Genomic DNA, 27,360 nt, shown 5'->3' with positions numbered 1-27,360 from the left:
TCCGTGTGTGACCTACCCATGAACACTCTCTTACACAGTGCATGCTGGGTAAGGGATATAAGGGACAGCAGCTGCCATTTTAGGTCTCTTGGGACCACATTACCTGCCTGTGCGGATCTGTGGAGGGGTGTCCTGAGAGGCAGCGGCCAACAGCTATTGCGGAGCGACAGACTGCTCGTGCTCGTGAGGTGACCTGACAGAGCCTGAAAGATGGTATCCAGATTAAGTAGGTCCAACGGCACTCAGCGGAGAATCTGAGAACCGGATTGATTCAGCAGAGCAATACAGAGCGTCTGGCCTAGCTGACAAAAAGACAAGCTACTGTCACCGAAGTGATCACATGGAACTCTGATCCAGTTGGTGAGCGGGCTACGGCCCACCATTTGTTAACTTGTGCATATAGTTAGACTCACGTACAGGCCTCGCTGATCTGCAGTTCCACGGAGGCGTAGCAGAGCTCCTGACAGAGAGCAGGTTTGAGGCCTATTTACTTTGGCACCTCAGTGCATGTAAATAAGTTACTGGAATTACACCAGGTGCATTTCAGCTTAATCTTCCACATTACTTTGGATTACAAATACAAAGTAGTGACTTGAGCTAGAGAAGAAAAGAACATCCCCTGGATTAAAGTATGAGAGTGAGGCCTCACGTATAGATTTAAAGCAGGGGAGCTCCCAGGTTCTCATGAATACATTCACATATATTTGTTATACTCTGTATTGAAATATATTGTGCTGTCGTCCTATGTTGGGATGACAGCACAATTACTGTAACTACCTATTAAAATATTTTACAGTAAACAATATTTCTGGCTAAGTATCCAGTTGTGTGGTGTACTGTTTTTCCTCACCAGGTGGAGCCAGTGGATCCTGAGGGTACAATACAGATACTTTGCATTGTTGTATATTGTACTGTATTGCATTGCACCACAGTTGTGCCAAGGGGATTGAGTCAAGTCAGTGGGATTTCTAGGTAGAGTGCAGGCCCAATCAAAACCAGCAGCTCCTTCGGGGGTAAGTGCTACACTCTTCCCTACACTAATCGGACAGTCCCAAGGGATAATTTAGAAGTTTCTGGGAGTTGGGCTCTAAATGTAAGTTTAGGGGTCCTTTTATATGGGTTCATCTTTTCTCACATACACAGATTGATTAACACCTCTCACCACTAGGGATGAGCCGAACACCCCCCGGTTCGGTTTGCACCAAAACTTTTGAACGGACTAAAAATTCGTACGACCTTTAGAACCCCATTAAAGACTATGGGACTCGAACGTTCGAAAAAAAAAGTGCTAATTTTAATGGCTAATATGCAAGATATTGTCCTAAAAAGGGTTTGGGGACCCAGGTTCTGCCCCAAGGGACATGGATCAATGCCAATTTTTTTTTAAACGGCCGTTTTTTCGGGAGCACTGATTTTAATGACAATTAAAGTGGAAAAAGTGAAATATTCCTTTAAATATCGTGCCTTGGGGTTGTCTGTAGTATGCCTGTGAAGTGGAACGTATTACCCGTGTTTAGAACAGTCCCTGCACAAAATGAAATATTTCTAACTGAAAAAAAGAAATTTAAAACTGCTTGCGGTTTTAATGTAATGTCTGGTTCCGGCAATACGGATGAAAATCATTGAGAAAAATGGCATGGGTAGCCTCCCTGCCCATTACCAGCCCCTTTGGGTCTTGTACGGATATTAAGGGGAACCCCCGTACCCAAATTAAAAAAAGGAAAGGCGTGGGGCCCCCGGCCCTATATACGCAGAACAGAAGTATACAGGTGGTGCAAACAAGACAGGGACTCTGTAGGTTTGTTGTGTTAAGTAGAATCTGTCATTTTGAACTGGTACATATTTTAAGTGTAGCTCCAGTAAAAAATAACTATTTTTCAGCTTTTTGGAAAACATAGGGAGGGGTTATCACCCCTGTATAATTTTTTTGGCCATCCATCTTTTTTTCATCTCACTTCCTGTTGTCCCCTTCCATTTGCAAGTAGGAGACATTTGTAAGTTGGATGTTTGAAAGTAGGGGCCTGCCCTATATGCTCTGCAGAAATGTGGGCCTAAGGTGTTGGTGTTGCCACAACACTGTAAGCCATCAAAATGACTCTTGGTGGGTGCTGGAGCACCCTGCTGTGAACGATTATATCAAGAATTGTAATTACATGGCATTGTTGAACAGTGGTAGGAAAATTGGGCCTTTGGTGGTTGTGGTAGTGGTGGTGGTGCTGGTGCTGGTGCCACAACACTATAAGTCCTCACAGTTACTCTCAGTGGGCGCAGGAACAGGCCCTGCTGTGAAATATTATATCAAGAATTGTAATTACATGCACCTGTTAAACAGGGACTGAAAAATTGGGCCTTAGGCACTGGTGCTGGTGCCATGACACTGTAACCTCTCCCATATACTCTATTTGGAGTGCATGAATGAGCCCTGCTGCAAAGCATTGCATCAAAAATTGTAATTACAAGCCCCTGTTAAATAGGGGCTGAAAAATTGGGCCTTAGCCACCCAGAACCAAAAATGTTCTTCAAAGCTATCAGCAGGGTCATTGAGGAGGAAGAGGATAGTCAGTCAACATAACAGGACAGTCACTCAGCATCAGCATAGGCAGTCTTGAAGGGATGTGACATTTCAAAAAAAATTATTCGGTGACATCAGCTTCTGGTGCTTGGTAGCTGGTGGTGATCCAAGACTGATTCATCTTTATGAAGGTCAGTCGATCAACCAAGTCGGTGGACAGGCGCATCCTGTGATCGGTTACAAAGCCTCCAGCAGCACTGAATGTGCGTTCCGAAAGAATGCTGGATGCAGGACAGGCCAGTAGCTCAATTGCATACTGTGCAAGCTCTGGCCAGTGATCCATCCTCAAGACCCAGTAAGCCAGAGGATTTTTGGTGGGAAAGGTGTCCTGACCCTAGGTATTCCTGCACCATGTAAATCAGACGCTGGTGATGGTTGCTGGAACCGATCATACCTTGGGGCTGCGGACTAAAAAATTGTCTGAATGCATCGGTAAGATGGCCACCTTCTCCACCGCTCCTTCTTTGACTGACCGAAGCCTCAGCAACACAAGAGTTGCCAGCCAGTAATGATCTCTCTCCTTGATCCGAAGAATACGAGGATCCTTCTGCAGGCTTTGCAGGATCAGGGAGGCCATGCAGCGTAGGTTAGCTGAGGCTGAGGACCACATATTTCGCAGCCACCTCCTCCCAGCCACGTACAAGTCCACAGGTTTCTTGGGACTGTAAATCATCCCTAAAAGACTGCTGCTGATGCTGAGTGCCAGGGTCCACCTCCATGCTTACACAATCCTCCTCCTCCTCCTCTTGCTGTGTGATTAGCGGGACAGCAGGAACACTGTCTGGATAAAGGGGGCCTTGAGAGGCAAGGAAGTCCTCCTCTTCCTGCCTCAATTGCCCTGTCCATTATTCCATGCAGCGTATGCTCCAACAGGTGGACAAGAGGTACAGTGTCACTGATGCATGCACTGTCACTGCTCACCATCCTCGTGGCCTCCTCAAACGGTGACAGGACAGTGCATGCATCCCTGATCATGCCCCACTGGCACGGTGAAAAAAAAACAAGCTCCCCTGACCCTGTACTGGTGCCATAGTTGCACAGGTACTCATTGATGGCCCTCTGCTGCATGTGCAGCCGCTGCAGCATGGCTGACGTTAAGTTCCACTTGGGCATGTCACATATAAGTCGGTTCTTGGGCAGGTTTCAACTCCTTTTGGAGCTTAGCCAGCCGAGCACTGGCATTAAATGATCGGCAGAAATGCACACAGACTTTCCTGGCCTGCCTCCTGACACCCTGTAAGCCCGGTTACCTGCCCAAGAACCGCTGTGCCACCAGGTTAAGGACGTGAGCCACACAGGGCACATGGGTCAGTTGTCCCTGTCGGAGGGTGGAGAGGAGGTTAGTGCCATTGTCGCAAACCACCATTTCTGGCTTAAGCTGGCATGGTGTCAACCACCTCTCGGCCTGCCCCTGCAGAGTTGACAAATTATCTGCCCCAGTGTGGCTCCTGTCCCCCAAACAAACCAGCGCAAGCACGACATGTCATCTTTTTGCCTGCCTACTTACGTAGCCCTTTGAATGCCTACAGAGCACTGCTGGTTACGAGGACAGAGTACTGGAAGAGGCCATAGAGGAAGAAGAAGAGGAGGGGTGGAGGAGAGAGGTCTGTCACAACCAGTAGTAGCATTTTGGAGGTGTGGTGGTGGAACAACCTCCAACACTACTGCACCTTGTCCTGCATCCTTCCCAGCTGCCAGAAGAGTGACCCAATGGGTTGTGAAAGATAGGCAACGTTCCTGTCCATGCCTGCTGGTCCATGAGTCAGCGGTAATATGCACATTACTGCTGACCGCCCTGTCCAGCAAGGCAAGGACATTGCCTTCAACATTCCTGTAGAGAGCCGGAAATTGCCTTCCGTGAGAAAAAGTGGCGTTTGGGGACCTGCCACTGAGGAACCATACATTGCACAAACTCACGGAAGAGGGCCGAGTCTACCAACTGAAAAGGCAGCATTTGAAGTGCTAGCAATTTAGCCAAGCTAGCATTCAACCGCTGGGCATATGGAAGGCTGGGAGTGAACTTCTTTCGACAGTCCAGCAGCTGGGGCAGGGAAATTTGCCTGCTACAATCAGACGTCGGTGTACTGCTAGCAGAATGCCCGCAAGTACTTGGCTGTGACACACCTAATTCCTCTCAGTGCAGGTTTCAGAGAGGACTGAAGCTCTAGTGGGGTTGGAGATCCCAGCTGATGAGAAGCAAGGAGAGGTCCACTTTGTTCTTTGGTGTGGGTCTTTAACCACTTAAGGACCACAGCATGTAATTCTACATCGGCAGAATGGCATGTACGGGCACAAGCACGTACCTGTACGTGTTTGCCTTCCAGTGGGTGGGGGGTCCAATCGGACCCCCTCCTGCTGGCTGCGGCAGTCTGTTTCGCTTCAGGAGTGATCCGGGATGAGGGGATGGCCGTTGGTTTCCCCTCACGATCACTCCTGGCGAATGAGAAGCTTCCCCTGCCTGTGTAGTGTAAACACAGGCAGGGAGGAAGTGATGTCACTCTCCTCGGGGCGGTCTTTTTGACCGGACTGTGAGGAGAGGACATAGTAAGTGTGCACCAACACTACACTGACACGTAGGTAAACATAGGCACACAAATCACTCCCCTCCCAGTCACAGTGTCACTGATTGCAGTGATCATTTATTTACTGATCACTTTATAGTGTTAGGTACCCCCATATACTATCCAATAAAGATTTTAACCCCCTGATTGCCCCTAGAGTTAACCCTTTCACCAGCTATCACTGTATAAGTGTCACTGGTGACGCTGGTTAACCAGTTAGTTATTTAGGTTCCCCGTCAGGTTTTTATATAGCGTCAGGGACCCCCATATACTACCTAACAAAGATTTTAACCCCCTGATTGCCCCTAGTTAACCCTTACACCAGTGATCACCGTATAAGTGTTACGGGTGACTCTGGTTAGTTTGCTTTTTATAGCATCAGGGCACCCACCATTTATTACCCAATAAAGGTTTAACCCCCTGATCACCCGGCGGGTGATATCAATTAGGTTTTAGGGTCAGGGTCTGCGTCGCCCCAGGCAGCGCTAGGTTAGTGCCAGTACCGCTAACACCCACACGCAAAGCATAAACCTCCCGTAGTGGTATAGAATCTGAACAGATCAATATCTGATCTGATCAGATCTATACTAGCGTCCCCAGCAGTTTAGGGTTCCAAAAAAACTCATTGTGATCAGCCCAGATACCTGCTAACACCTGCGTTTTTCCCCTCCGCCCAGCCCACCCAAGTGCAGTATCGATTGATCACTGTCACTTACAAAACACATAACTGCAGCGTTCGCAGAGTCAAGCCTGATCGCTAACAGTTTTTTTTTGGTAGCGTTTTATATTTAAATCCTGAAGGCGGTGCTTGGTTTTCGGGGTCCCGTACGCGGCTAGGCTCCCAAAAAGTCCCTCAAATGTGGTATCCCCGTACTCGGGAGAAGCAGCAGAATTTATTTTGGGGTGTATTTCACATATGCCCATAGCATGTGTGAGCAATATATCATTTAGTGACAACTTTGTGCAAAAAAAAAAAGTTTGTAATATTCCCGCAACTTGTGGCAAAATATAAAATATTTCATGGACTTAACATGCCTCTCAGTAAATAGCTTGGGGTGTCTACTTTCCAAAATGGGGTCATTTGTGGAGGGGGGGGGGGGTTTGTGCTACTTTGGCATTTTTTGGCCTTCGAAACTGTGATAGGTAGTGAGAAGTGAAATCAAAAGTTTGCACCCTTAGAAATCCTGAAGGCAGTGATTGGTTTTCGGGGTGCCGTACACGGCTAGGCTTCCAAAAAGTCCCACATATGTGGTATCCCCGTACTCAGGAGAAGCAGCAGAATATATTTTGGGGGTGCAATTCCACATATAACTGTGGCATGTGTGAGCAATATATCATTTAGTGACAACTTTTTGTAAACTTTTTTTTTTGTGTCATTATTCAATCACTTGGGACAAAAAAAAAATATTCAATGGGCTCAACATGCCCCTCAGCAATTTCCTTGGGGTGTCTACTTTCCAAAATTGGGTCATTTGGGGGGGGGGGGTTTACTGCCCTGCCATTTTAGCACCCAGTGGCGTAACTAGAACCTTCAGGGCCCCGATGCAAGAAACCATGAAGGCCCCCCCTGAACCCCAGCCAGGGACCTTCCCCCCGAGTCCGGCGGTGGTACTCCAGGGCGTGGTCACAGATATGACCTTTGTGAGCCCTTTGGTTCCACCACTGGCATCAGTAGTTTTTTTTATTATTTATTTTTTATTTTTAGGTGCCCCATTGGGGGACTGTCCCTAGGCAGGATGGGGTCCCCGTCCCCAGAAGAGATGAGGTCCTTTTCTCCAGGGCAGATGAAGTTACTGCCCCCAGATGAGAAGGGGTCCCCAGGGGAGATGGGGGTCCCTGTCCCCACAGGAGAAGGGGCCCCTGTCCCCAGGGGGAGATGAAGGGGGCAAGTAATGGTGTGTGGGGGATGGGATCCTCTCACTCACCATGACCAAGCTGCAGGCCGCGCACTCATCCATGTTGGCCTGGGCTCCATCCAGTGTGCTGGACGGGTGATCAGCATATCTCCCAGAAAGACCTTTCATCATCTGTGTATGACGGGGGAGGAGGGGGGCTGGCAGACAAGCCTGCAGTGTCCTCCGGGAGTCGGCTCTCATAGGGCTGCACTGCATCTGTGTGCTTAAAGTTTGTTTACCCGGGAGAAGTATGCAGTGCAGTGTGGGCCGGACTCGGGGGGGGGGGGGGGGGGATTCTGGCTGGGGAGAACAGACATCGGACTGAGCGGCAATGCATGGAGCAGGAGAGGGGTAGTCTGAGGAGCCAACTGAGGATACAGGTCATTCGGGAATGCACATCTAAAGAGCAGCCAGTGTGATAGTTGAGCATGGAGCTCTGCTAGTCACCCTCCACCTCCAGCCACCTGTGTGCATGGTGCACTGGTACCCCTAGCTGCCTATGCTGCTGCCAGCCATATGTAGAAGGGGCTGCATGGGCCCCCTGCAGCACAGGGCCCAGTTGCGGTCACGACTGCTGCACCCCCTATAGTTACGTCCCTGTTAGCACCTCAAGAAATGAGATAGGCAATCATAAATTTAAAGCTGTGTAAATTACAGAAAATGTACTCTAGTTTGTAGACGCTATAACTTTTGTGCAAACCAATAAATATACGCTTATTGACTTTTTTTTACTAAAGACGTGGCTGAATACATTTTGGCCTAAATGTATGACAAAAATTTAGTTTATTTGATTTTTCTTATGACAAAAAGTAGAAAATCTCTTTTTTTTTTCAAAATTTTCAGTCTTTTTCCTTTTATAGCGTAAAAAAATAAAAATCGCAGAGGCAATAAAATACCATCAAAAGAAAGCTAGGAAGAAAAGGACGCAAATTTTGTTTGGGTACAACATTGCATGACCGTGCAATCACCAGTTAAAGCAGTGCAGTACGAAATTGTAAAAAGACCTCTGGTCCTTACGCTGACAATTGGTCCGGGGCTTAAGTGGTTAAGGTATGCTTGCCAACAAACTGCATGACAGGTCAACATATGTCTGGTCAAGCATGTGGTGCCCAAGCGGCTGATGTTTTGGCCACGTGAGATACGCTTGAGACATATGTTGCAAATAGCAGTGGTGCAATTTGATGCACTTGTCTCAAAAAAGCCCACACCAAAGAACTGTTGGAATAACGCGCAGAGGCAGCGCCCTGCACAGGCAGAGCTCAGCAGTGTAATTCAGTTGGTGTGCTGCTCCTAAACTGCCCCCCGGAGGGCATCCTGCCTTGTTGGAGATGTGCCTCCTCCTCCTCTCTCCTATCAGGCACCCACGTGGAGTCAGTGACCTCATCATCCCCTCCCTCTTCATCACTTGAGCAAACCTGGCAGTATGCTGCAGCTGATGTTACATGACTGCCAGATTGCTGTCCTTCTTGAGCATATCCTCTCTCTGTGCTCACGCTACTGCCTTCCTCTAGCTGGGTATCATCATCAGAGCTTTCAAAACGCTGGGCATCCTCCTGGAGCATGTACCCAACACTGTGCTCAAACAGTTCGGGGGACTCCTCAGGAGGACATGGTGGGTCTAGGGCAGGAGTGACTGATGACATTGAGACGAGGTAAAAGGACGTGTTGGCAGCTGCTTGCTAGTACCCTGAGTCTGGGTGAGAGAGGATGAGGAGGGCTTGGTCATCCACTCTATCAAGTCTTCGGCATGATGCAGCTCAACACGTCCAGCTGCCTAAAATAAAGACAAGCGTGTCCCATGGCCACGTGCTGATGACTATGCACCGCGTCCACAACCAGCGCTGTTGTCTCTAGACACAGAGCTTGCTTGCCCTCTTTTAATGGCTCGTGACTGTCTGCCTTTCCTTGTTGGCCTTCCAGACATAGTAATGGCCTGAAGGGAGATGGGAAAACCAGCAATTGGGTAGCTTTAGGTGCACACTGAGCAGATGACACAGTACACTGACTGTAATTACTGCAGCTGCCTGCCTGTGTTACAGAAACAGAACAACACCAGCAGTAAGGGGTAGCTTCAGGTGTATACTGTGCTGGAGGCACACAACACCCACTTTAACTGCTGCAGATGCCTGTATTACAGAACACCAGTAATAAAGGGTAGTTTCAGGTGTATACTCTGCTGGAGGCACACAACACCCACTTTAACTGCTGCAGATGCCTGTATTACAGAAAAAGAACACCAGCAATAAAGGGTAGCTTCAGGTGTATACTGTGCTGGAGGCACACAACACCCACTGCAACAGCGCTAGGTTCCCAAGCAACAAAGACACTGTCCTTGCCTATCCTGCTCTTTCCCTCACCGCTGCAACACAGTACACAAGGCCGCTGTGCTGGCGGACTTATGTAGTGTGGGGCGTGTACTAAACCCCCCTGAGCTATAATTGGCCACAGGCCCACAGAGTTCTGGCTTTGCCGAACAGCCGGTGTTCGAGTCGAACATGTGTTCAACTCGAACACTGGGCTCATCCCTACTCCCCACATTCCATAGGAGAGATCAGGGCTGTGTGATATCTGGGATGATAACTTACCTTTATGAAGTATCTAGGACAGTATTTGTCCTAACTGGACAATTTAAAAAAAAAAGTTTTGCTTCCTGAAAAAATGTTTAATGATTATGATAGACCCCTTCAAACTAAACAAGCTGTGCATGGTAGCAATTCATCTTTTAAATGTAGCTTGTTCAATTAAGCTTTGACAAAAAACTGGAAGCTGATTGGGGTTGATTTACTAAAATTGAAAAGTGTAAAATCTGGTGCAGCTCTGCATAGAAACCAAAGTCATTGGCATAACTAGAGCCTTCAGGGCCCCAGTGCAAGAAACTGTTAAGGGCCCCCTTGTTGGGCTCTTCCCTCCGAGCCCGGTGGCAAAATGAAACCTTTCTGACCCTGGTAGTTCCGTCACTGGTGTCAGTTGTTTTTTTTATAATAGTAATTTCATTCTTTTTTTTTTTTTACCATTTTGTTAAAATAATATTTTTTAAAATATTTTTTTCCATTGGGGGGCTTTGGTGAGATATCAGGGGTCTAACCAGACCTCTGATGTTCCACCTTGGAGACAGAGAAAGGAGATTGAGAGTGCAGCTCTCAATCTTAATGAATGGACATGAATAAGCTCTATACCGATCTTCCCGTTCATTCACAAACTGAAGCAGTTTACTATGCCTCAATTATGAATGGATAGAGTCAGTGATCGGCACGGATCACTGACTCTCTATTCAGAAAAGGAAGGGGCCGTCCCCTTTCCTGTTCTCCATCCTGACAATGATGTCATGACCTTGCTCCAGTCCTCCAAGGCCATAGAGTCGATCAAAGAGTGTTTGCCTATGGGAGCAACCATCCGCACAGCCGGATCGTTTCTCCGGTGAATCAGCGGAAACGGGGATGGGGGTGGGGGGGTGGGGTTAGCAGAGTAAGTAAAATGTTTGTTATTTGAAAAAAAAAAATCACAACCCTAATGCCGCGTACACACGATCAAACAATCCGGTGGAAAAGTCCGGCAAACTCAAGTCCGCCAAACAATCCCCCCGTGTGTAGCCTCCGGCATACTTTTTTGACCCGAAAGTACGGCAGACTTAGAATGCCGTGTTGCACTCCAATCTTCCCGCCGGACTCGCATTTCGGCGGACAATCCGGCCGTGTGTATGCCAGTCCGCCGTACTTTTGAAATGACCCCCGAAGTCGGAAGAAGAGGCCAGCGGCGAGGAAGAAAGCCCGGACTCCTCCACTAGCAAAAGAGCTACAAGAAGATAGCAGGGGGGGTCCGACGAGAAGACCCCAGAAGACGGAAGACCCCCAGAGCTGTGCAATAAATTATTTTATCTTGTGTGTTGTGTTTTTTTTGTACTGTATTTTACAGGTGAATGGGTAGGGGTACATTGTACCCCATACTCATTCACATAGGGTGGGGGGCCAGTATCCGGGGGCCCCCTTATTAAAGGGGGCTCCCGGATTCCGATAAGCCCCCCGCCCGCAGACCCCGACAACCAACGGGCAGGGTTGTCGGGAAGAGGCCCTTGTCCTCATCAACATGGGGACAAGGTGCTTTGGGGTGGGGGGGCCGCGCGGCCCCCCTTCCCGAGGGCACCCCCCCGTTGAGGGCACGTGGCCTGGTACGGCTCGCTTGCCCCCCCTTTCCTGGCCGGCCGGGTAGCGTGCTCGGACAAGGGTCTGTTGTGGACTTAGGGGGACCCCAACGCCGATTTTTTTCGGCGTTGGGGTTCCCCTTTAAGTCCATTCCAGGCAGCGGGGCCAGCGACGTCTCCTTCGCGGGCCCTGCCTACCTGGAGACGCGTTTGAAATGAGCGGACTTTCCTCCGCGTGTGTGGGCGAGTCCGTTCATTTCAAAAGTAGGGCGGATAGTACGGCGGACTTAGTACACCGTATTAGTCCACTGAAAAAGTGCCGTGGGTGGGCAAGTAGCCCGTTCGGAAAGTCCGACGGACAGTCTGGCGGGAAGTCCGCCAGACTAAGTATGTCGGACAAACGGCTACGTGTGTACGCGACTTTAGAATCCCTTTAAGCTGCAGGGGATAATTTCATCCTCTATATATTGTTTGAAAAACAGGATGTTCCATCATGTATGTACTTCTGAAACCATAATTTTTTTTTGTCTCATAAAGAGTGCTCTCAAATCATGGTTATCTTTTTCACAATCATCAAGAAAGACACCCATTTCCAATGTCCTAGTGCTACGAAACAAAAAATTATCCAGTTTTACAATTACTGACACTAGCAGCAAGGAGAATGTTAAAAAAAAAACACAAGATGAATAAATAAAAAACGGCACCCTGTGTCCTTAACCACTTGACCACTGCGCACTTAAAGAGGAAGTAAACCCTGATGGGTTTACTTCCTCTTTCATTCCCTGCAAAGGTAAAGCATAATGGGCTACCATGCATCACATATCACCTGACACAGGAGCCAGCAAAGTCACCGCTGTCCCCTGTAGTCCGGCACATCCATCTTCTCGGTGGGTCTCGCTGCTCCGCCGCTGTCATTCGGCGAAGCCACAATGACATCACTCCCGCGCATGAGTACGGGAGCTGCAACGCGCAGCATATCGCCGTTGATAGCGTCACGCTCAGTGTGCGCCTGCGGGCCGCTGTCTATGGCGCATGCGCCGTAGACAGCGGTGCCTGTCTTTCGGCAAATATCTCCTAAACCGTGTTTGGTTTAGGAGATATTTCTTGGACCTACAGGTAAGCCTTAACCTAGGCTTACCTGTAGGTCAAAATGTGTTGTAAGGGCTTACAACCACTTTAAACCCCCTTCCTAACCAGACCAATTTTCAGCTTTCGGTGCTCTCACATTTTGAATGACAATTACTCAGTCATGCAACACCGTACCTAACAAGCCAGAAAGGTACAAATACCCCCCAAATGACTCTTTTATGGAAAGTAGACATTCCAAGGAATTTAGTAAGAGGCATGGCGAGTTTTTTGAAGTTGTATTTTTTACCCACAATTCTTTGCAAAATCAAGATTTGTTTTTCTTTTTCACAAAATTGTTGTCTTAACAGGTTATTTCTCATGCCGCGTACACACAATCAAAATTTTGGTCAGAAAAAGCTGACAGAATTCTGACGGTATTTTGATCAAGCTGTTTTGCATACACACGGTCAAACCAAAATTCTGACCGTCAAGAACGCGGTGACGTACAACACGTACGACGGGACTAGAAAAAGGAGGTTCGATACCCAGTAGCTAATAGCTTCCATCTCATAGTTGAATCTTAGCATGCATGAGTTTTTGCGCGTCGCAATTGCATACACACATTCGGAATTTTCCGATAGAAAGATAGATAGATAGTTTTTCCATCGGAAAAATTGAGAACATGCTCTAAAAGTTTTGCTGGCGGGAATTCGGCCAGCTAAATTTCGATGGAGCATACACACGGTCACATTTTCCAATGTAAAGCTCTCATCGTTCTTTGTGTTCGACATTACACACAGCATATGCATAGCACAAATTACACCCCAAAACACATTTTACTACTCCTCCTGAGTACAGCAATACCACTCTGGCTGGGGAGAACAGACATCGGACTGAGCGGCAATGCATGGAGCAGGAGAGGAGTACTCTGAGGAGCCGGCCGAGGACACAGGTCATGCGGGGAATGCACAAGAGCATCCAGAGCGATAGTCGAGCATGGAGCTCTGCTAGTCACCCTTCACCTCCAGCCACCTGTGTGCATGGTGTACTGGTACCCCTAGCTGCCTATGCTGCTGCCGGCCATATGTAGAGGGGGCTGCATGGCCCCCCTGCATCACAGGGCCCGGTTGCGGTCGCGACTGCTGCACCCCCTATAGTTGCGCCCCTGCCAACATGCAGGGAGCACCGTCAGGCGTTCTTAGCATAAATTACCTAACAACACTGTATACACATATACATATACATTTCTTGACTACCTCTTACACTTTTGAAGGCCCTGGAGCACCAGGACAATGGACACTCCCCCAAAATTACCCAATTTTGGAAAGAAAACAACCCAACGTATAATCTGTGAGGCATAGTGAGTCCATTGAATGTGTAATTTTTTCTACAACTTTCTGGAAAATGTGTAAAGATTTTTTTTACACAAAGTTGTCCATTTATACAATATTTCTAACACATAACATGTACATACCAAAAATGACACCACAAAATAGATTTTCCTACTCCTTTTGAGTATGGTAATACCACATGTGTGAGACTTTTACACAGCCTGGCCTCATAGAGAGGCCCAACATGCAGGGAGCACCATCAAGCATTCTAGGGACATAAATGTCAAATCTAATTTGACTACCTATTACACTTTTGTGAGGCACTCTAGTGACATGGATGTGAAATGAGGTGGCATGGATGAACATGAATGGAGATGCATGGATAGGGGTGGCTGAGTATGAATGGGATGACTGAGCATGACTGAGCATGAATGGGTATGGCTGGGTACGGCCAGGTACGGCTGGGTACAGATGGGATGGCTGGGTATTGCTAAGTATGGATGAGGGTGGATGGGATGGCTGAGCATGGATGAGTATTGCTGTCTGGCTGAGTATGGATGTATGAGTATTGCTGAGTATGGATGGATGGCTGAGCATGGATGGATGAGTATTGCTGAGTATGGATGGATGGCTGAGCATGGATGAGTATTCCTGAGTATGGATGGATGAGTATTGCTGAGTATGGATGGATGGATGGATGGATGAGTATTGCTGAGTATGGATGGATGGCTGTGCATGGAAATGTATTGCGGAGCATGGATGGATGGATGAATGGCTGGAATGGGCACAAATCAGCACTGTGGGCACTACACATACAGCCCACAGTGCTGCAGCAGCATCAGATCTCTCCCCTTTCTGTACTGATCTGTACAGAGAGGGGAGAGAGGAACCAAACGTGGCACCGGTTTGTTTACAAGCGAGCGCTCAATCATTTGATGGAGCGATCACTTGTTAAACAGCCACTATCAGCGGTCATTTACCATGATATGTGATGCGCTGGGTCAGTCCCGGATTTTCCCGGGTGCACGCCCCAGCGAGCGCAAAGATTCTGGGAAGACGTCAATGTATGCCCTCCCAGAGTTATCGATGTGCGTTGTAGCCGTCATTCGGCCATATCGAGGTTGTTAAGTAGTTAAAGTAAATCCTAAATCATAAAAATCACATTCAAAAGATGGCTGCAACCCTCATATCCGAATATAAAAATATGTGCGAATAAAAATCCAAAATGGGTGCGCTATCCCTTTTAGTATAAAGTGCTCAATAACTCATCCAACCAAGCATGGAATTACAAATGATTTAAACAATTCATATAAAAAACAATTCCATATACTTTACATATATTATGTGAAAAAAAATTCATAAAAAATCATGTGCACAAATTTCATGAAAAGTACAAATGAAAACAAATTATTCTAGAGTTCAACATGCCATCTGTCTAAATAATAGTTCATATAAATTCATTAAAGGGGAAGCCCACCCTAACAGTAAAATCTTTACATCTACAGACATTCACGATCTAACTTATCTAACCCTGTAAAGAAGAAATCTTAGAAGCCGAGCCGGTCCCACACTGAACTGTCAGGGGTGGATTTGTTGTGGAGGCGGGTGCAGAGGAGGCAGCCAACAACGGAAGCCCCATAGTAACTCTATGGGTTCTGATTGATTTCCCAACTGCTGTCTGATGTCTCCTTTGCAGAATTTCCGCCCCTGGAGACTGGACCAAAGCGGCTTCAGAAAAGGTACAGTATGTCACATTTTTGTAAATATTTTATTATCTCTTTTCATGTGACAACACTGAAGAAATGACACTCTGAAATGACACTAAACAATAGAGAGTGCACAGCTTGTATAGCAGTTTAAATTTGCTGTCCCCTCAAAATAACTCAACACACATCCATTAATGTCTAAACCGCTGGCAACAAAAGTGAGCACACCCCTAAGTGAAAATGTCCAAATTGGGCCCAATTAGTTATTTTCCCTCCCGGTGTCATGTGACTCATTAGTGTTACAAGGTCTCAAGTTTGAATGGGGAGCAGGTGTGTTAAATTTGGTGTTATCGCTCTCAATCCCTCATACTGGTCACTGGAAGTTCAACATGGCACTTCATGGCAAAGAACTCTGAGGATCTGAAAAAATAATAATTGTTGCTCTACGTAATGATGGCTAAGGCTATAAAAGAAAGAAAGAAAATGTCAGACTCTATTTAACGACATCCCCTTTAAGCCATTCCCAATATTTAGTGTCATTTAAGCCACACCCATCTTTTTATGCAACATTCAATACTCCAGCCCATAAAATGTGTGCCCCACCCTAATTTACATAATGTTCCACCTACATTGGCTTTCTGGAAAAAGTGTCCCTAAAAAGTTTTTGCAAATGTTGGCATCTATGGCCATCAATGCTGGGTAGTGTTTTTCAATGTGATTTCTCAGCAAAATAAAACATGGAGACACGGAGGAATCTGGGATTTTGCTTTTTGAATATTAAAATTAATTAAATAGTGTTTTTGGCTTGTGGTGCTCAGATGCAATGTAGTTCAGCTTTAAGATTTGACAATAAAACCTGGAAGATGATTGGTTTCTATGAAGAGCTGGACCAGATTTGGCATCATGCAGTTTACATCTGCTTTAGGCTGGGTTCACACTGCTGCGGGGGGAGATCCGGATGTGATTCGCACCGCACTGCAGTGCAAATCACATCCGATCTCCGTAGCGATGCGAGTTCAGCCATACAGATAGTATGGCTGAATTCGCATTGCTCCCGCAGCAAACTCGCACGGGACCCTTTTTTTGGTCCGCAACAGAATCGGATCGCATGGGGGTTCACACCATGCGATCCGATTCCTGTGCGAGTCGGCAGATCGCACTGCGATATGCGGACGGATCTGGGGGTGTCATTAACATATCATTGACACTCCCAGCCGTCCGCATAGGGCAGTGTGAACTGCCGGCGGGAGTAATGCGATGCGGGAAAACGCCGCGGATTCGCGACGTTCCCGCATCGCAGCGGTGTGAACCCGGCCTTAAGGGAAAACTTTGACTATTTTCCAGTCAATAAAATAAAACGTACAGGATCAAAGTAGACATGTGCTGGATAGTATGTCCAGTAGCGCCTATCAGGATCATTTATTTTAGATGCCAGATCAATTGCATTTATAATTGTTGCAGGTAAGCTGGACATGAAGCTTATGATGTTCATGGCGAGGGAGCCTTGGATCTGTGAACAGAGCAGAGGCAGAGTAATCCATTACATGGAAGCTATGCAGGATGATGCATTCATATATTATATATATATATATATATATATATATATATATATATATATTGTCACAGTAGGAGATGTTGTCAAGGTAACATTGATAGTTTCGGGGACACAGGGTATACACATTTGCTTGGTGCAAGGCTACAGAGCATAAATGTGGACTGGAGAAAACTACTTTCTCCAGGTTTTGGTATTCAGTCATGGGGCTCTGTAGTTTGGAGATTCCATAGTGTTTTGGGTGGGACGGGATCTCCAACCCTGTGTCCAGACCAGGGGTGGACTGACCATTGCCACTCGGGCACTGCCCGAGTGCCCCAAGCAACTAGGGGGCCCCATCAGGGTTGCCAGCCTCAGTAAAACCAGGGACAGTATGTAAAAATCTACATTTTTTTTACATCTGTCTCTGAAATGTCCCTTACCGACATCCTTTTGATCTAAAAATCCCAAGATTATAGCTGCCCCACCTCTCCAGTACTGTGTGTACATGTATGTGTATACTGTGTGTGTATACTGTGTGGCCCCATAATCTCGGATTGCCTGGGGGCCCCATGAGTTATCAGTCCACCCCTGGTCCAGACTATGTAAATTACCTGCAGGGTGTGTGCTCAGGCGATAATGAGGGTATGAGGGTATGGGAAGACCTCATGGCTCCCAGTTGGAGACTGCTCCACACCCAGAGAGACAGGAGTTCTCCAGGAGTCAGAGAGGTTGCAGGAGGCATCCAGAACATGTGACTGCAAGAGGCAGTGCAACGGCCTGAGGAATAAGGCCAGAGCAGAGCTGTGGGCGCTAAAGAGAAGCCATCCACACTGAGGATTCCTGTGGTCTGTGTGACCAGGACAAAGAGCAGAGGTACTGCTAAAGAGCCAGGTGGGCTAGAATTTTCTGTGTGTTTATTTGCTGGAGAAGAACCCCTGTGTCGGAAACCTTTGTCACAGACTTTTATTTGCCTTTTTAATAAAAATGGGCTACCATGCCCTTAAATATAGTTCCTGACTGTCTTGAATTCCTAACAAACGCATCTGCCACGAGAGCTAATGGTCCTCCATGTTACTATATATATAATATATATATATATATATATATATATATATATATATAATATATATATATATATATATATATATATATATATATATATATATATATATATATATATATATATATATATATATATATAAATAAATCTAAACACCAGGTATATTTCAACCCTCCTGGAGAGGGTCTAATTTAGTACGGGAATTATCTAAACGTGAAACCGAGTGGATATATTTAGTAGACACTTTAGCACCAAAAGGGTTAAACATGGACTTAGATATTAATTGCTTCATCAGCGATTATTAATTTTCCAGCATGCTGGATCTGTTTATAAAATTGAATGCATTCTGTAGTTTGATGCGGGGATAGGGCATATGGGCAATAGATTAATGGTGGTACAACGCATTGCATGGTACACAGGATATAGATGCTTGGTTTATAACAGCACAAAATTCCTGCGTTGTTTAGTATATACTTATACTAATTTCTATCTAATACGACCTTATATACGTAGACGCTCACTATTTCTTCTCTGTGTCCTATTACTATAATTATTTGAGGTCTGCCATAATATGCATCACCGAATTTTGACACTTTATTATTTTATAAGCACCATGTGTTTTTTAAACAGATTGGGCTATACAATATTCTTAGTGTCGCATAGCCTGATATTCTCCCCAAAAATAATAAAATTGGAAAGAAGGTCCCAAAACAAATTTTGAATTATAAGGGTACCCTATAATTTTTTTTCTAAATTTTTCTTTTTGTTTATATATATATAATACTTTTATCTTACCTCTGCTTTGGTGTCAATCTCAGTGCTGCATGAGATGCAGCTTTATATGGTGCTTCTTAGTGATGCATATCTGTATATAAAATATGTATGCACTTTGCCTTAATAAGTACTGTATTTGTGAGGGACATCATGTATATCCTGTGTATATATTAGGTCCAATTCGCTGCTTTTATTGTGGTTTACATATACATTGATTATGTGATGATATAGTGTCCGGTTTTAGCCATGTTCTTTTGTATTATATATTTATTTTTTTAGTATAGTTTATTGTGGTTTTTAATTTTAAATTTATAATATATTTTCCTGGTTTTATGTGGCGTTCCTGGTGTAACGATCGCTGTGCCGGTGTGACTAACATTAGGTTACCTGGTCGGCAATCGAGTATGTTCACTTGTATATTCCTCCCCCTAACTGTGGATAAAGCTGACGGCGTCCGGTTACCATGACGATGTGCAGCGTCATGTGGGCTGGACATTGCGCGATTGCGCAATTGGCTGACACGGGCGGAGACTGGGTAATATAAACTGGCCGCTGGTGTCGTGTAACCACACCCTCTGTCGAAGTCGGAAGTGACGAAACGCGTCAGAGCATGGCCTACACGACGCTCCCGGAAGTGAGGTGTGCGCTCCACCGCTAACCAAAGACAAGGAAGTCATTCACAGTGTACATAACGGAACACAGGTGGACTTCTCTGGTGTCTGGAAACCCGGTGAAACACACATATTTTGAATGCTGGTGATTTTTATTAATAATGTACGCAGATATTTAAATGGGTTATTTTATTGCCTTGTGCAATCTCTTTTTTTTAAATAAAACGGTATTACGCTATGTGCACACTTTGCTTTGTTTTATGACAAATTTGGAGCATTGCTGAAAGTGGGACCCCTGAGGGATGACGTATGAATTTTGGTATACCTAAAGAGTGACTACTCCTTAAGGCTGGTTTTATCAACATTGTCTGGTGAGTTTAACCCCCTATGGGGGATGTATCGCACGCGGTGAAGCACTCCCATTGTATGGTGGAAGAGATGTCAACAGCACTTTGATATAACACCGTAAACACCTCGCAACGTTGATTAAATCACTACAATCACCCTGTCTGCACATTAAGGACTTTCTTTTTAGAGTTCATGCATAAGAATTTATGAAAATATCTTGGACTCCATATAGAGCGCTGTTTTAATACTGATATTCTCAGACCTATATTGATGAATTGTTTGTATTACTGGTTTATATATATATATATATATATATATACATACACAGTGGCGGAACTACTGCCATAGCGACCCGTAGTTGAGGAGGGCCCGGTGAGGGGGCGGCGGGTGAGCCGCCAGGCTGCCTGTCCGCTCAGCGCTCGTAAAGTCACACGCATCCAGGTTACTCAGCGGCGGCGGGGGGGTCAGGGAGGCTGCCAGCTGGGAGGCTCGGTGGGAGGCCAATCAGCGGGTGGCAGGGCAGAGAGATGACATCATCTCTCACGCTCGGAGCCCGCCCTGCAAACTGCCAGCTTCGCCCTAACTCACTGTGCAGGCAGCAGAGAGATTACATCATCTCTCTGCTGCCTGACTCAGACTGGCAAACAGATGTGACAATCTCATTCCCCACTTTAGCAGGAAAGTGACAATCCGCAACTTGTGGCAGGTGACGTGGCAAGTGGACAACCTGAAACTTGTGGCAGGTGACGTGGCAAATAGACAATCTGCAATGGGTGCCAGGTGACGTGGCAAATGGGCAATCCGCAATGTGTGACAGGTGATGTGGCAAGTGGACAATCCACAATGGGTGGCAGGTCATGTGGCAAGTGGACAATCCGCAATGGGTGGCAGGTGAGGTGGAAAGTGGACAATCTGCAATGTGTGACAGGTCACGTGGCAAGTGGACAATCCGCAATGTGTGGCAGGTGATGTGGCAAGTGGACAATCCACAATGTGTGGCAGGTGACGTGGCAAATGGACAATCCGCAATAGGTGGCAGGTGATGTGGCAAGTGGACAATCCACAATGTGTGGCAGGTCACGTGGCAAATGGACAATCTGCAATGGGTGGCAGGTGATGTGGCAAGTGGACAATCCGCAATGTGTGGCAGGTGATGTGGCAAGTGGACAATCCGCAATGGGTGGCAGGTGACGTGGAAAGTGGACAATCCGCAATGTGGGGCAGGTGACGTGGCAAGTGGACAATCCACAACGGGTGGCGGGTGACGTGGAAAGTGGACAATCTGCAACGTGTGGCAAGTGACAATCTGCAACTTGTGGCAAGTAGACAATCTGCAATGAGTGGTAGGTGATGTGGCAAGTGGAGAATCCACAATGGATGACAGGTGACATGACAAGTGGACAATCCGCAATATGTGGCAGGTGGACAATCCACAACTTGTGACAAGTGACAATCTGCATCTGGTGGCAGGTGACACACTCGGGGCTCCCACTGATTCTGCATTATGGTGAATTGAACCATTTCATTTTCTATAACAATGTAATAATAGAAATAATGTGTTTCAATCATCCTGACACCATAACACAAATGCTGCCGTGATAATTGAAGCGCCAACATCAGCCATTGCCCCAATAAATTGCCCCCAAAAAAGTATTTTCTATCAGTGCCCCTCCCAAGGCTAGACTCTGGATCCGCCCCTGGTGAGGGGGGGGGGGGCATACAACATTTTGCTATGGGGCCCTGTGATTTCTACTTATATATATTGTAAGGGATCTTCCCGGGGTAGGGTGTGTTTGGAGACAGTTCACAGCAGACTTGGAATTTATAAAGCAGATCTTGGCGTTTATTCGTGGTACAAACAGTCCAGCAAACAAAATATACAGCAACACCGTGCTTTCTAAGTACAACAAAAATAAAAGTCCTAGCCCGGCTGGGCGCTTACTAACAGGTTCTGCTCACCTATCTGACACTTACAAACACAGCGTCTTTCACCTGGATATCGCAGGGTGAGTTTTAGCTCCAGCAGTGGCAGTGCTTGCAGCTTCCTTCAACACACAGATTGTTCATTCCCTGGCTGAGAGCGATCACCTGCAGACTCTGCAGAGCCTTTAGCTTCCCAGGCTAATTAGGATCAAAGCTCACCTGATCCCAAACCCAGAACTGGATCGGGGGATGTGGAATGACAGGTCCCTCTACCAAACCTACCTGCCATTCCATATAAACCCAGGCCCGGCAAAATTTAAATAACAACTCAGCAGCATATCGCTGCTGAGAAACTGATCCATCCTGGATTTACCATCTCACACTGTGTAGCAACCTAGGTGAGATGTACACCCCCTCGATCACTTCTCCAGTGACATGTCTACATATCCCCCCCCTCTTTTTCAGACCGGAGGGCTGAGCCTTTTGTCCCCACAGACAACTTACCCTTGACAATGCGTCAGCATTTGCCTGTAATTTCCCTGGCCTGTGTTCCACAGTGAAATTAAAGTTTTGTAGGGAGAGAAACCATCTAGTCACTCTTGCATTTCTCTCCTTGTTTAACTTCATCCATGTTAGGGGGGCATGGTCTGTCACCAACTTGAATTTCCTGCCTAGCAAGTAATACTTTAACGATTCTAGGGCCCACTTTACTGCCAAACATTCTCGCTCCACAATGGCATAATTTTTCTCGGCCGGGGTTAGTTTTCTACTCAAGTACGTCACTGGATGCTCCTCACCATTCACTATTTGTGAGAGTACTGCACCTAAGCCTGTGTTAGAGGCATCTGTCTGGACCAGAAATTCTCGTTTGAAATCGGGGGTAACTAAGACAGGTGGTTGGCACAAGGCAGACTTAAGGCTTTGGAAAGCCTTCTCGGCCTCTGGGGTCCACGTGACCATTGCTGTCTTTCCGCCCTTTGTCAAGTCAGTTAGTGGAGCAGCAACTGAGGCAAAGTTCGGCACAAATCTACGGTAATACCCCGTAATACCCAGGAAAGCTCTAACCTGTTTCCTTGTCAGGGGTCTAGGCCAATTCTGTATTGCCTCAATTTTATTTAGCTGTGGCTTAATCAACCCTCTCCCAATAATGTAGCCTAGATATTTGGCCTCTTCTAGGGCTAGAGCACACTTCTCGGCATTTATGGTCAACCCCGCATCACTTATGGCATCCAACACGGCCTGTACCTTACAGAGGTGACTTTCCCAATCAGGGCTAAAAATGACCACATCATCGAGGTAGGCAGCTGAGTAATCACGATGTGGTCGCAGAATCAAGTCCATCAACCTCTGGAAAGTTGCAGGCGCTCCATGTAACCCGAATGGCATCACTACATACTGGAATAGCCCATCAGGGGTGGAGAATGCAGTTTTCTCTTTAGCCTCACCAGAAAGTGGAATCTGCCAGTAGCCCTTTGTGAGATCGAGGGTGGTTATGTACCTGGCGTTACCCAACTTCTCAATCAACTCATCTACCCTGGGCATAGGATACGCATCGAACTTGGAGATCTCATTCAACTTTCTGAAATCGTTACAGAACCTCCAAGTTCCATTGGGCTTTGGGATTAGCACAATTGGGCTGGACCATTCACTCTGGGACACCTCAATTACCCCCAGATCAAGCATACGTTTTACCTCGGCAGATACGGCTTCCCTACGTGCCTCGGGTATCCTATAGGGCTTAAGGTTTACTCTGCTTCTAGGCTCAGTTTCAATGTGATGATGGATGAGGTGTGTACGCCCTGGGAGGTCAGAGAACTTGTTTTTGTTTTTCTGTAAAAATTCCTGAACCTCCTGTTTCTGTGACACTGATAGAGTATCACCTACCTTGACTGGAGGGATTGGTGGTGACAAATTATTAACAGTATTTGTCGCCACCAAGGATTCCCTGTCTTTCCAGGGCTTGATCAAGTTTATGTGATAAACTTGGAAAGGCTTCCTTCTACCTGGTTGGTGCACCTTGTAGTTCACCTCACTGACCTTTTCAACAATTTCATAGGGACCTTGCCACTTCGCCAAGAATTTACTCTCAACAGTGGGGACTAGTATAAGGACCCTATCGCCTGGGTTGAATGTCCTGATTTTTGCGGACCGGTTGTAAATTCTACTTTGGGCCTCTTGAGCCCTCTGGAGGTGTTCCCTTACCAGGGGCATTACAGTGGCTATACGGTCCTGCATTTGTGCTACATGCTCAATAACACTCTTGTATGGGGTGGACTCATTCTCCCATGTCTCTTTTGCAATGTCTAGTAGACCCCTAGGGTGATGACCATAGACCAACTCGAATGGTGAGAACCCTGTGGACGCTTGGGGCACCTCCCTAATAGCAAACATGAGGTAGGGTAATAAATGATCCCAGTCACGACCATCTTTTGCCACCACTTTCTTCAACATATGTTTCAAAGTTTTATTAAATCTCTCCACCAATCCGTCCGTCTGGGGGTGGTACACAGAGGTACGGATGTGTGAGATTTTAAATAGTCTGCATAATTCCTTCATTACTTTCGACATAAATGGCGTACCTTGGTCAGTTAGGATTTCTTTGGGGATCCCAGTCCTAGAGAACATATAAAACAACTCACGTGCAATTGTTTTAGATGCAGTGTTTCTTAAGGGTACAGCCTCAGGATAGCGGGTCGCATAATCCAGGACTACCAAAATATACTGGTGTCCTCTAGCTGACTTTACAATGGGACCCACTAAATCCATGGCAATACGCTCAAAAGGCACCTCTATAATAGGGAGCGAAACCAAAGGACTGCGAAAATGTGACACTGGGGCACTAACCTGACATGTGGGGCACGACTCACAGTATTTTTTAATGTCATCATATATGGCCGGCCAAAAAAACCTCTGGAGAACCCTCTCTCGCGTTTTGTCAGTCCCCAAGTGTCCCCCAAGAACATGGTTATGTGCCATGTCAAGCACCTGACGCCGGTACGGCTTAGGTACCAGAAGCTGTTCCACAATCTCATCCTTAACCTTATTAACTCTATAGAAAAGATCATTAGTCACCGAAAAATGTGGAAATCTTTTTTCAGCATCTGGTTCCTGAGGTACCCCGTTCATAACAGCAACCTGCTCTCTCGCATTTTTGAGAGTGGGGTCCTGTAATTGTGCAGTCCCAAAATTATCGCTAGACACCTCTAAGTCTAGTATATTTTGCTCAGTGGGAGGAGCCTCCTCCTCCCCAGCCAGGACCTGCAAAGGAAAACAATCATTTTCATCCTGCACACTTTTATCATTCACAGTGGACAAGGCAACCACCTTAGAGGTATCCTCACTACTTTTGGGGATTTTTCTTTTTTCCCAGAGAGCCCAGAATAAAGGAAAATCGCGCCCCAATATTACATTATGCATGAGGTTTTTAACCACACCCACTTCATATTGTACTGTGCCTTGTTCAGTCCCGACTTTAGCCAGCACTATAGGGTACACTTTTGTATCACCATGTATACACACAACGCTCATATGCTTTTTAGACTCTAAGTCCCCAGTCACCAGGCTAGCATGCACCAAGGTTACAAGGCTTCCTGAGTCCATTAACGCTTTAACAGGAAAGTCATTGATTGTAATATCGCAGATTTGCGGTTCAGTCTCTAGTCCAGGAACTGCAGCACAAGATGGTTCCGCAAATAGCGACTGACGCCGGCTAGCGTCACATTCCATGGGTTCAGAGGTAAGAGGGCAATGGGCCGACACGTGTCCCGCCTCATGGCATCTCCAACACTGGATAGGGCCTGGTCTCTTTGGCAAGGAGTCTTTTCGAGAGCCCCTTAGCCACCCGGGACCATCACCAGTCTTTTGTCCCTGAGACACCACTTGAGCCCTTTTTCCCCCATCAGCACCCCTCCACACTCCCCCAATAGATGGAAGTCTCTTACCAGCCGACGGTACAGATCTGGCGCTCCGGGGAGGTGAAGATGCCGCAGGAACATCACGGAGGTAGTCCTCAGTCGCCTGGAACCTCTCCACAAGGTTGACAAGTTCGTTTGCATTCTTAGGATCACCTTGTCCCACCCAGCGTTGCAAGTCAGTAGGAAGGGCTCGGAGGTAGCGATCCATCACGACCTTCTCTAGGATTTGTGCAGGAGTAGAAGTGTCTGGCTCCAACCACTTTCTTGCCAAATGGATTAGGTCATACATCTGGGACCTCGCTGATTTGTCCAGACTGTAGCTCCAGTTGCGTACCCTCCGGGCACGGACTGCAGTAGTAACTCCTAGTCGGGCAAGTATCTCCTCTTTTAGCCGAGTATAGTCCTTAACCTCTTGCTCACTGAGGTCATAGTAGGCCTTTTGGGGTTCACCTGTTAAATAGGGCGCAATTACCTCTGCCCACTCAGCGGCTGGTAACTTCTCTCGCTCAGCCACGCGCTCAAATACTGTTAGATAGGCCTCAACATCGTCCTCAGCAGTCATCTTTTGCAGCGCTTTCTGCACAGTCCTTCTCCCAGAAAAAATCTCTGGAGCGGCTCCCATCACCACAGGCGCCTCTCGATTTGCTATCAGGTGCTCGATAAGTTGTTGTTGTGCAGCCATGGACTGTTCATGTCGTCTATTGGCCTCTATCTGAGCCTGCTGTTGTTGCAAACTCACTTGCATAAACTGCTTCAGCATCTCCTCCATGTTGCTGGACTGTTCCTGGAGTGTCATTGCAGCTTTCACCCAAGACATAAGCAGCTGTAGCCAAGTCTGTCCACACCGTTGCCCCTAGCAACCGACTTTGCCCGCATTCGAACACCAATTGTAAGGGATCTTCCCGGGGTAGGGTGTGTTTGGAGACAGTTCACAGCAGACTTGGAATTTATAAAGCAGATCTTGGCGTTTATTCGTGGTACAAACAGTCCAGCAAACAAAATATACAGCAACACCGTGCTTTCTAAGTACAACAAAAATAAAAGTCCTAGCCCGGCTGGGCGCTTACTAACAGGTTCTGCTCACCTATCTGACACTTACAAACACAGCGTCTTTCACCTGGATATCGCAGGGTGAGTTTTAGCTCCAGCAGTGGCAGTGCTTGCAGCTTCCTTCAACACACAGATTGTTCATTCCCTGGCTGAGAGCGATCACCTGCAGACTCTGCAGAGCCTTTAGCTTCCCAGGCTAATTAGAATCAAAGCTCACCTGATCCCAAACCCAGAACTGGATCGGGGGATGTGGAATGACAGGTCCCTCTACCAAACCTACCTGCCATTCCATATAAACCCAGGCCCGGCAAAATTTAAATAACAACTCAGCAGCATATCGCTGCTGAGAAACTGATCCATCCTGGATTTACCATCTCACACTGTGTAGCAACCTAGGTGAGATGTACACCCCCTCGATCACTTCTCCAGTGACATGTCTACAATATATATATATATATATATATATATATTTTTTTTTTTTTTAGATACTGTATAGCTGTTAGGATACCTACTGTACATAACCAATGGTTTTCATCAGCTACTGGTGTAGAAAGAGAAGCCTGGCGCCGAGAGGGTTAACAGAACACATAGGCAGAGGGCTGGCATGACTGTGTTAATATTACAACCATTGGAGAAAGGATTGGGGATGTTAGAAGGTCAGGGATAGGTGGAAAGTTAAGGCAGGGAGGGGTTTAAGTTAAGGAAAGGAAACCCCTCCCTTCCATGAGGCAGCAGAAAGCCAGGAAAATTTCCAGAGGAGATAGGCTGTCCCTAGTTGCTAATGGCAGCAGTGGAGACCCTTATAGAACACCTGAGGGGGTAAGCAGCCACGGGGGGGGCATTATGGCTGGAGCACAAGCTGGCAGAAGTATTAG

The 27,360-nt window shown here is 46.7% G+C and overlaps 1 protein-coding gene across 1 annotated transcript in view; it reads right to left on the bottom strand.

Moving 5' to 3' along the window:
- Positions 1-27,360, bottom strand: part of LOC143929767 (membrane-spanning 4-domains subfamily A member 8-like) — a 142,346-nt gene that overhangs the window by 28,006 nt on the left and 86,980 nt on the right. The window contains exon 4 of the mRNA XM_077453743.1: positions 16,635-16,781. Within this exon, the coding sequence (XP_077309869.1) occupies positions 16,635-16,781 (147 nt within the window). The remainder of the gene's footprint in view (positions 1-16,634; positions 16,782-27,360) is intronic.

The sequence above is a fragment of the Lithobates pipiens genome, unplaced genomic scaffold (assembly GCF_037356315.1).
Source record: "Lithobates pipiens isolate NorthernLeopardFrog02 unplaced genomic scaffold, aLitPip1_a1.2 Scaffold_25, whole genome shotgun sequence".
NCBI lineage: Eukaryota > Metazoa > Chordata > Amphibia > Anura > Ranidae > Lithobates > Lithobates pipiens.
Note: the sequence above shows the minus strand (reverse complement) of the source record. Positions and strands in the feature narration are given on the sequence as shown.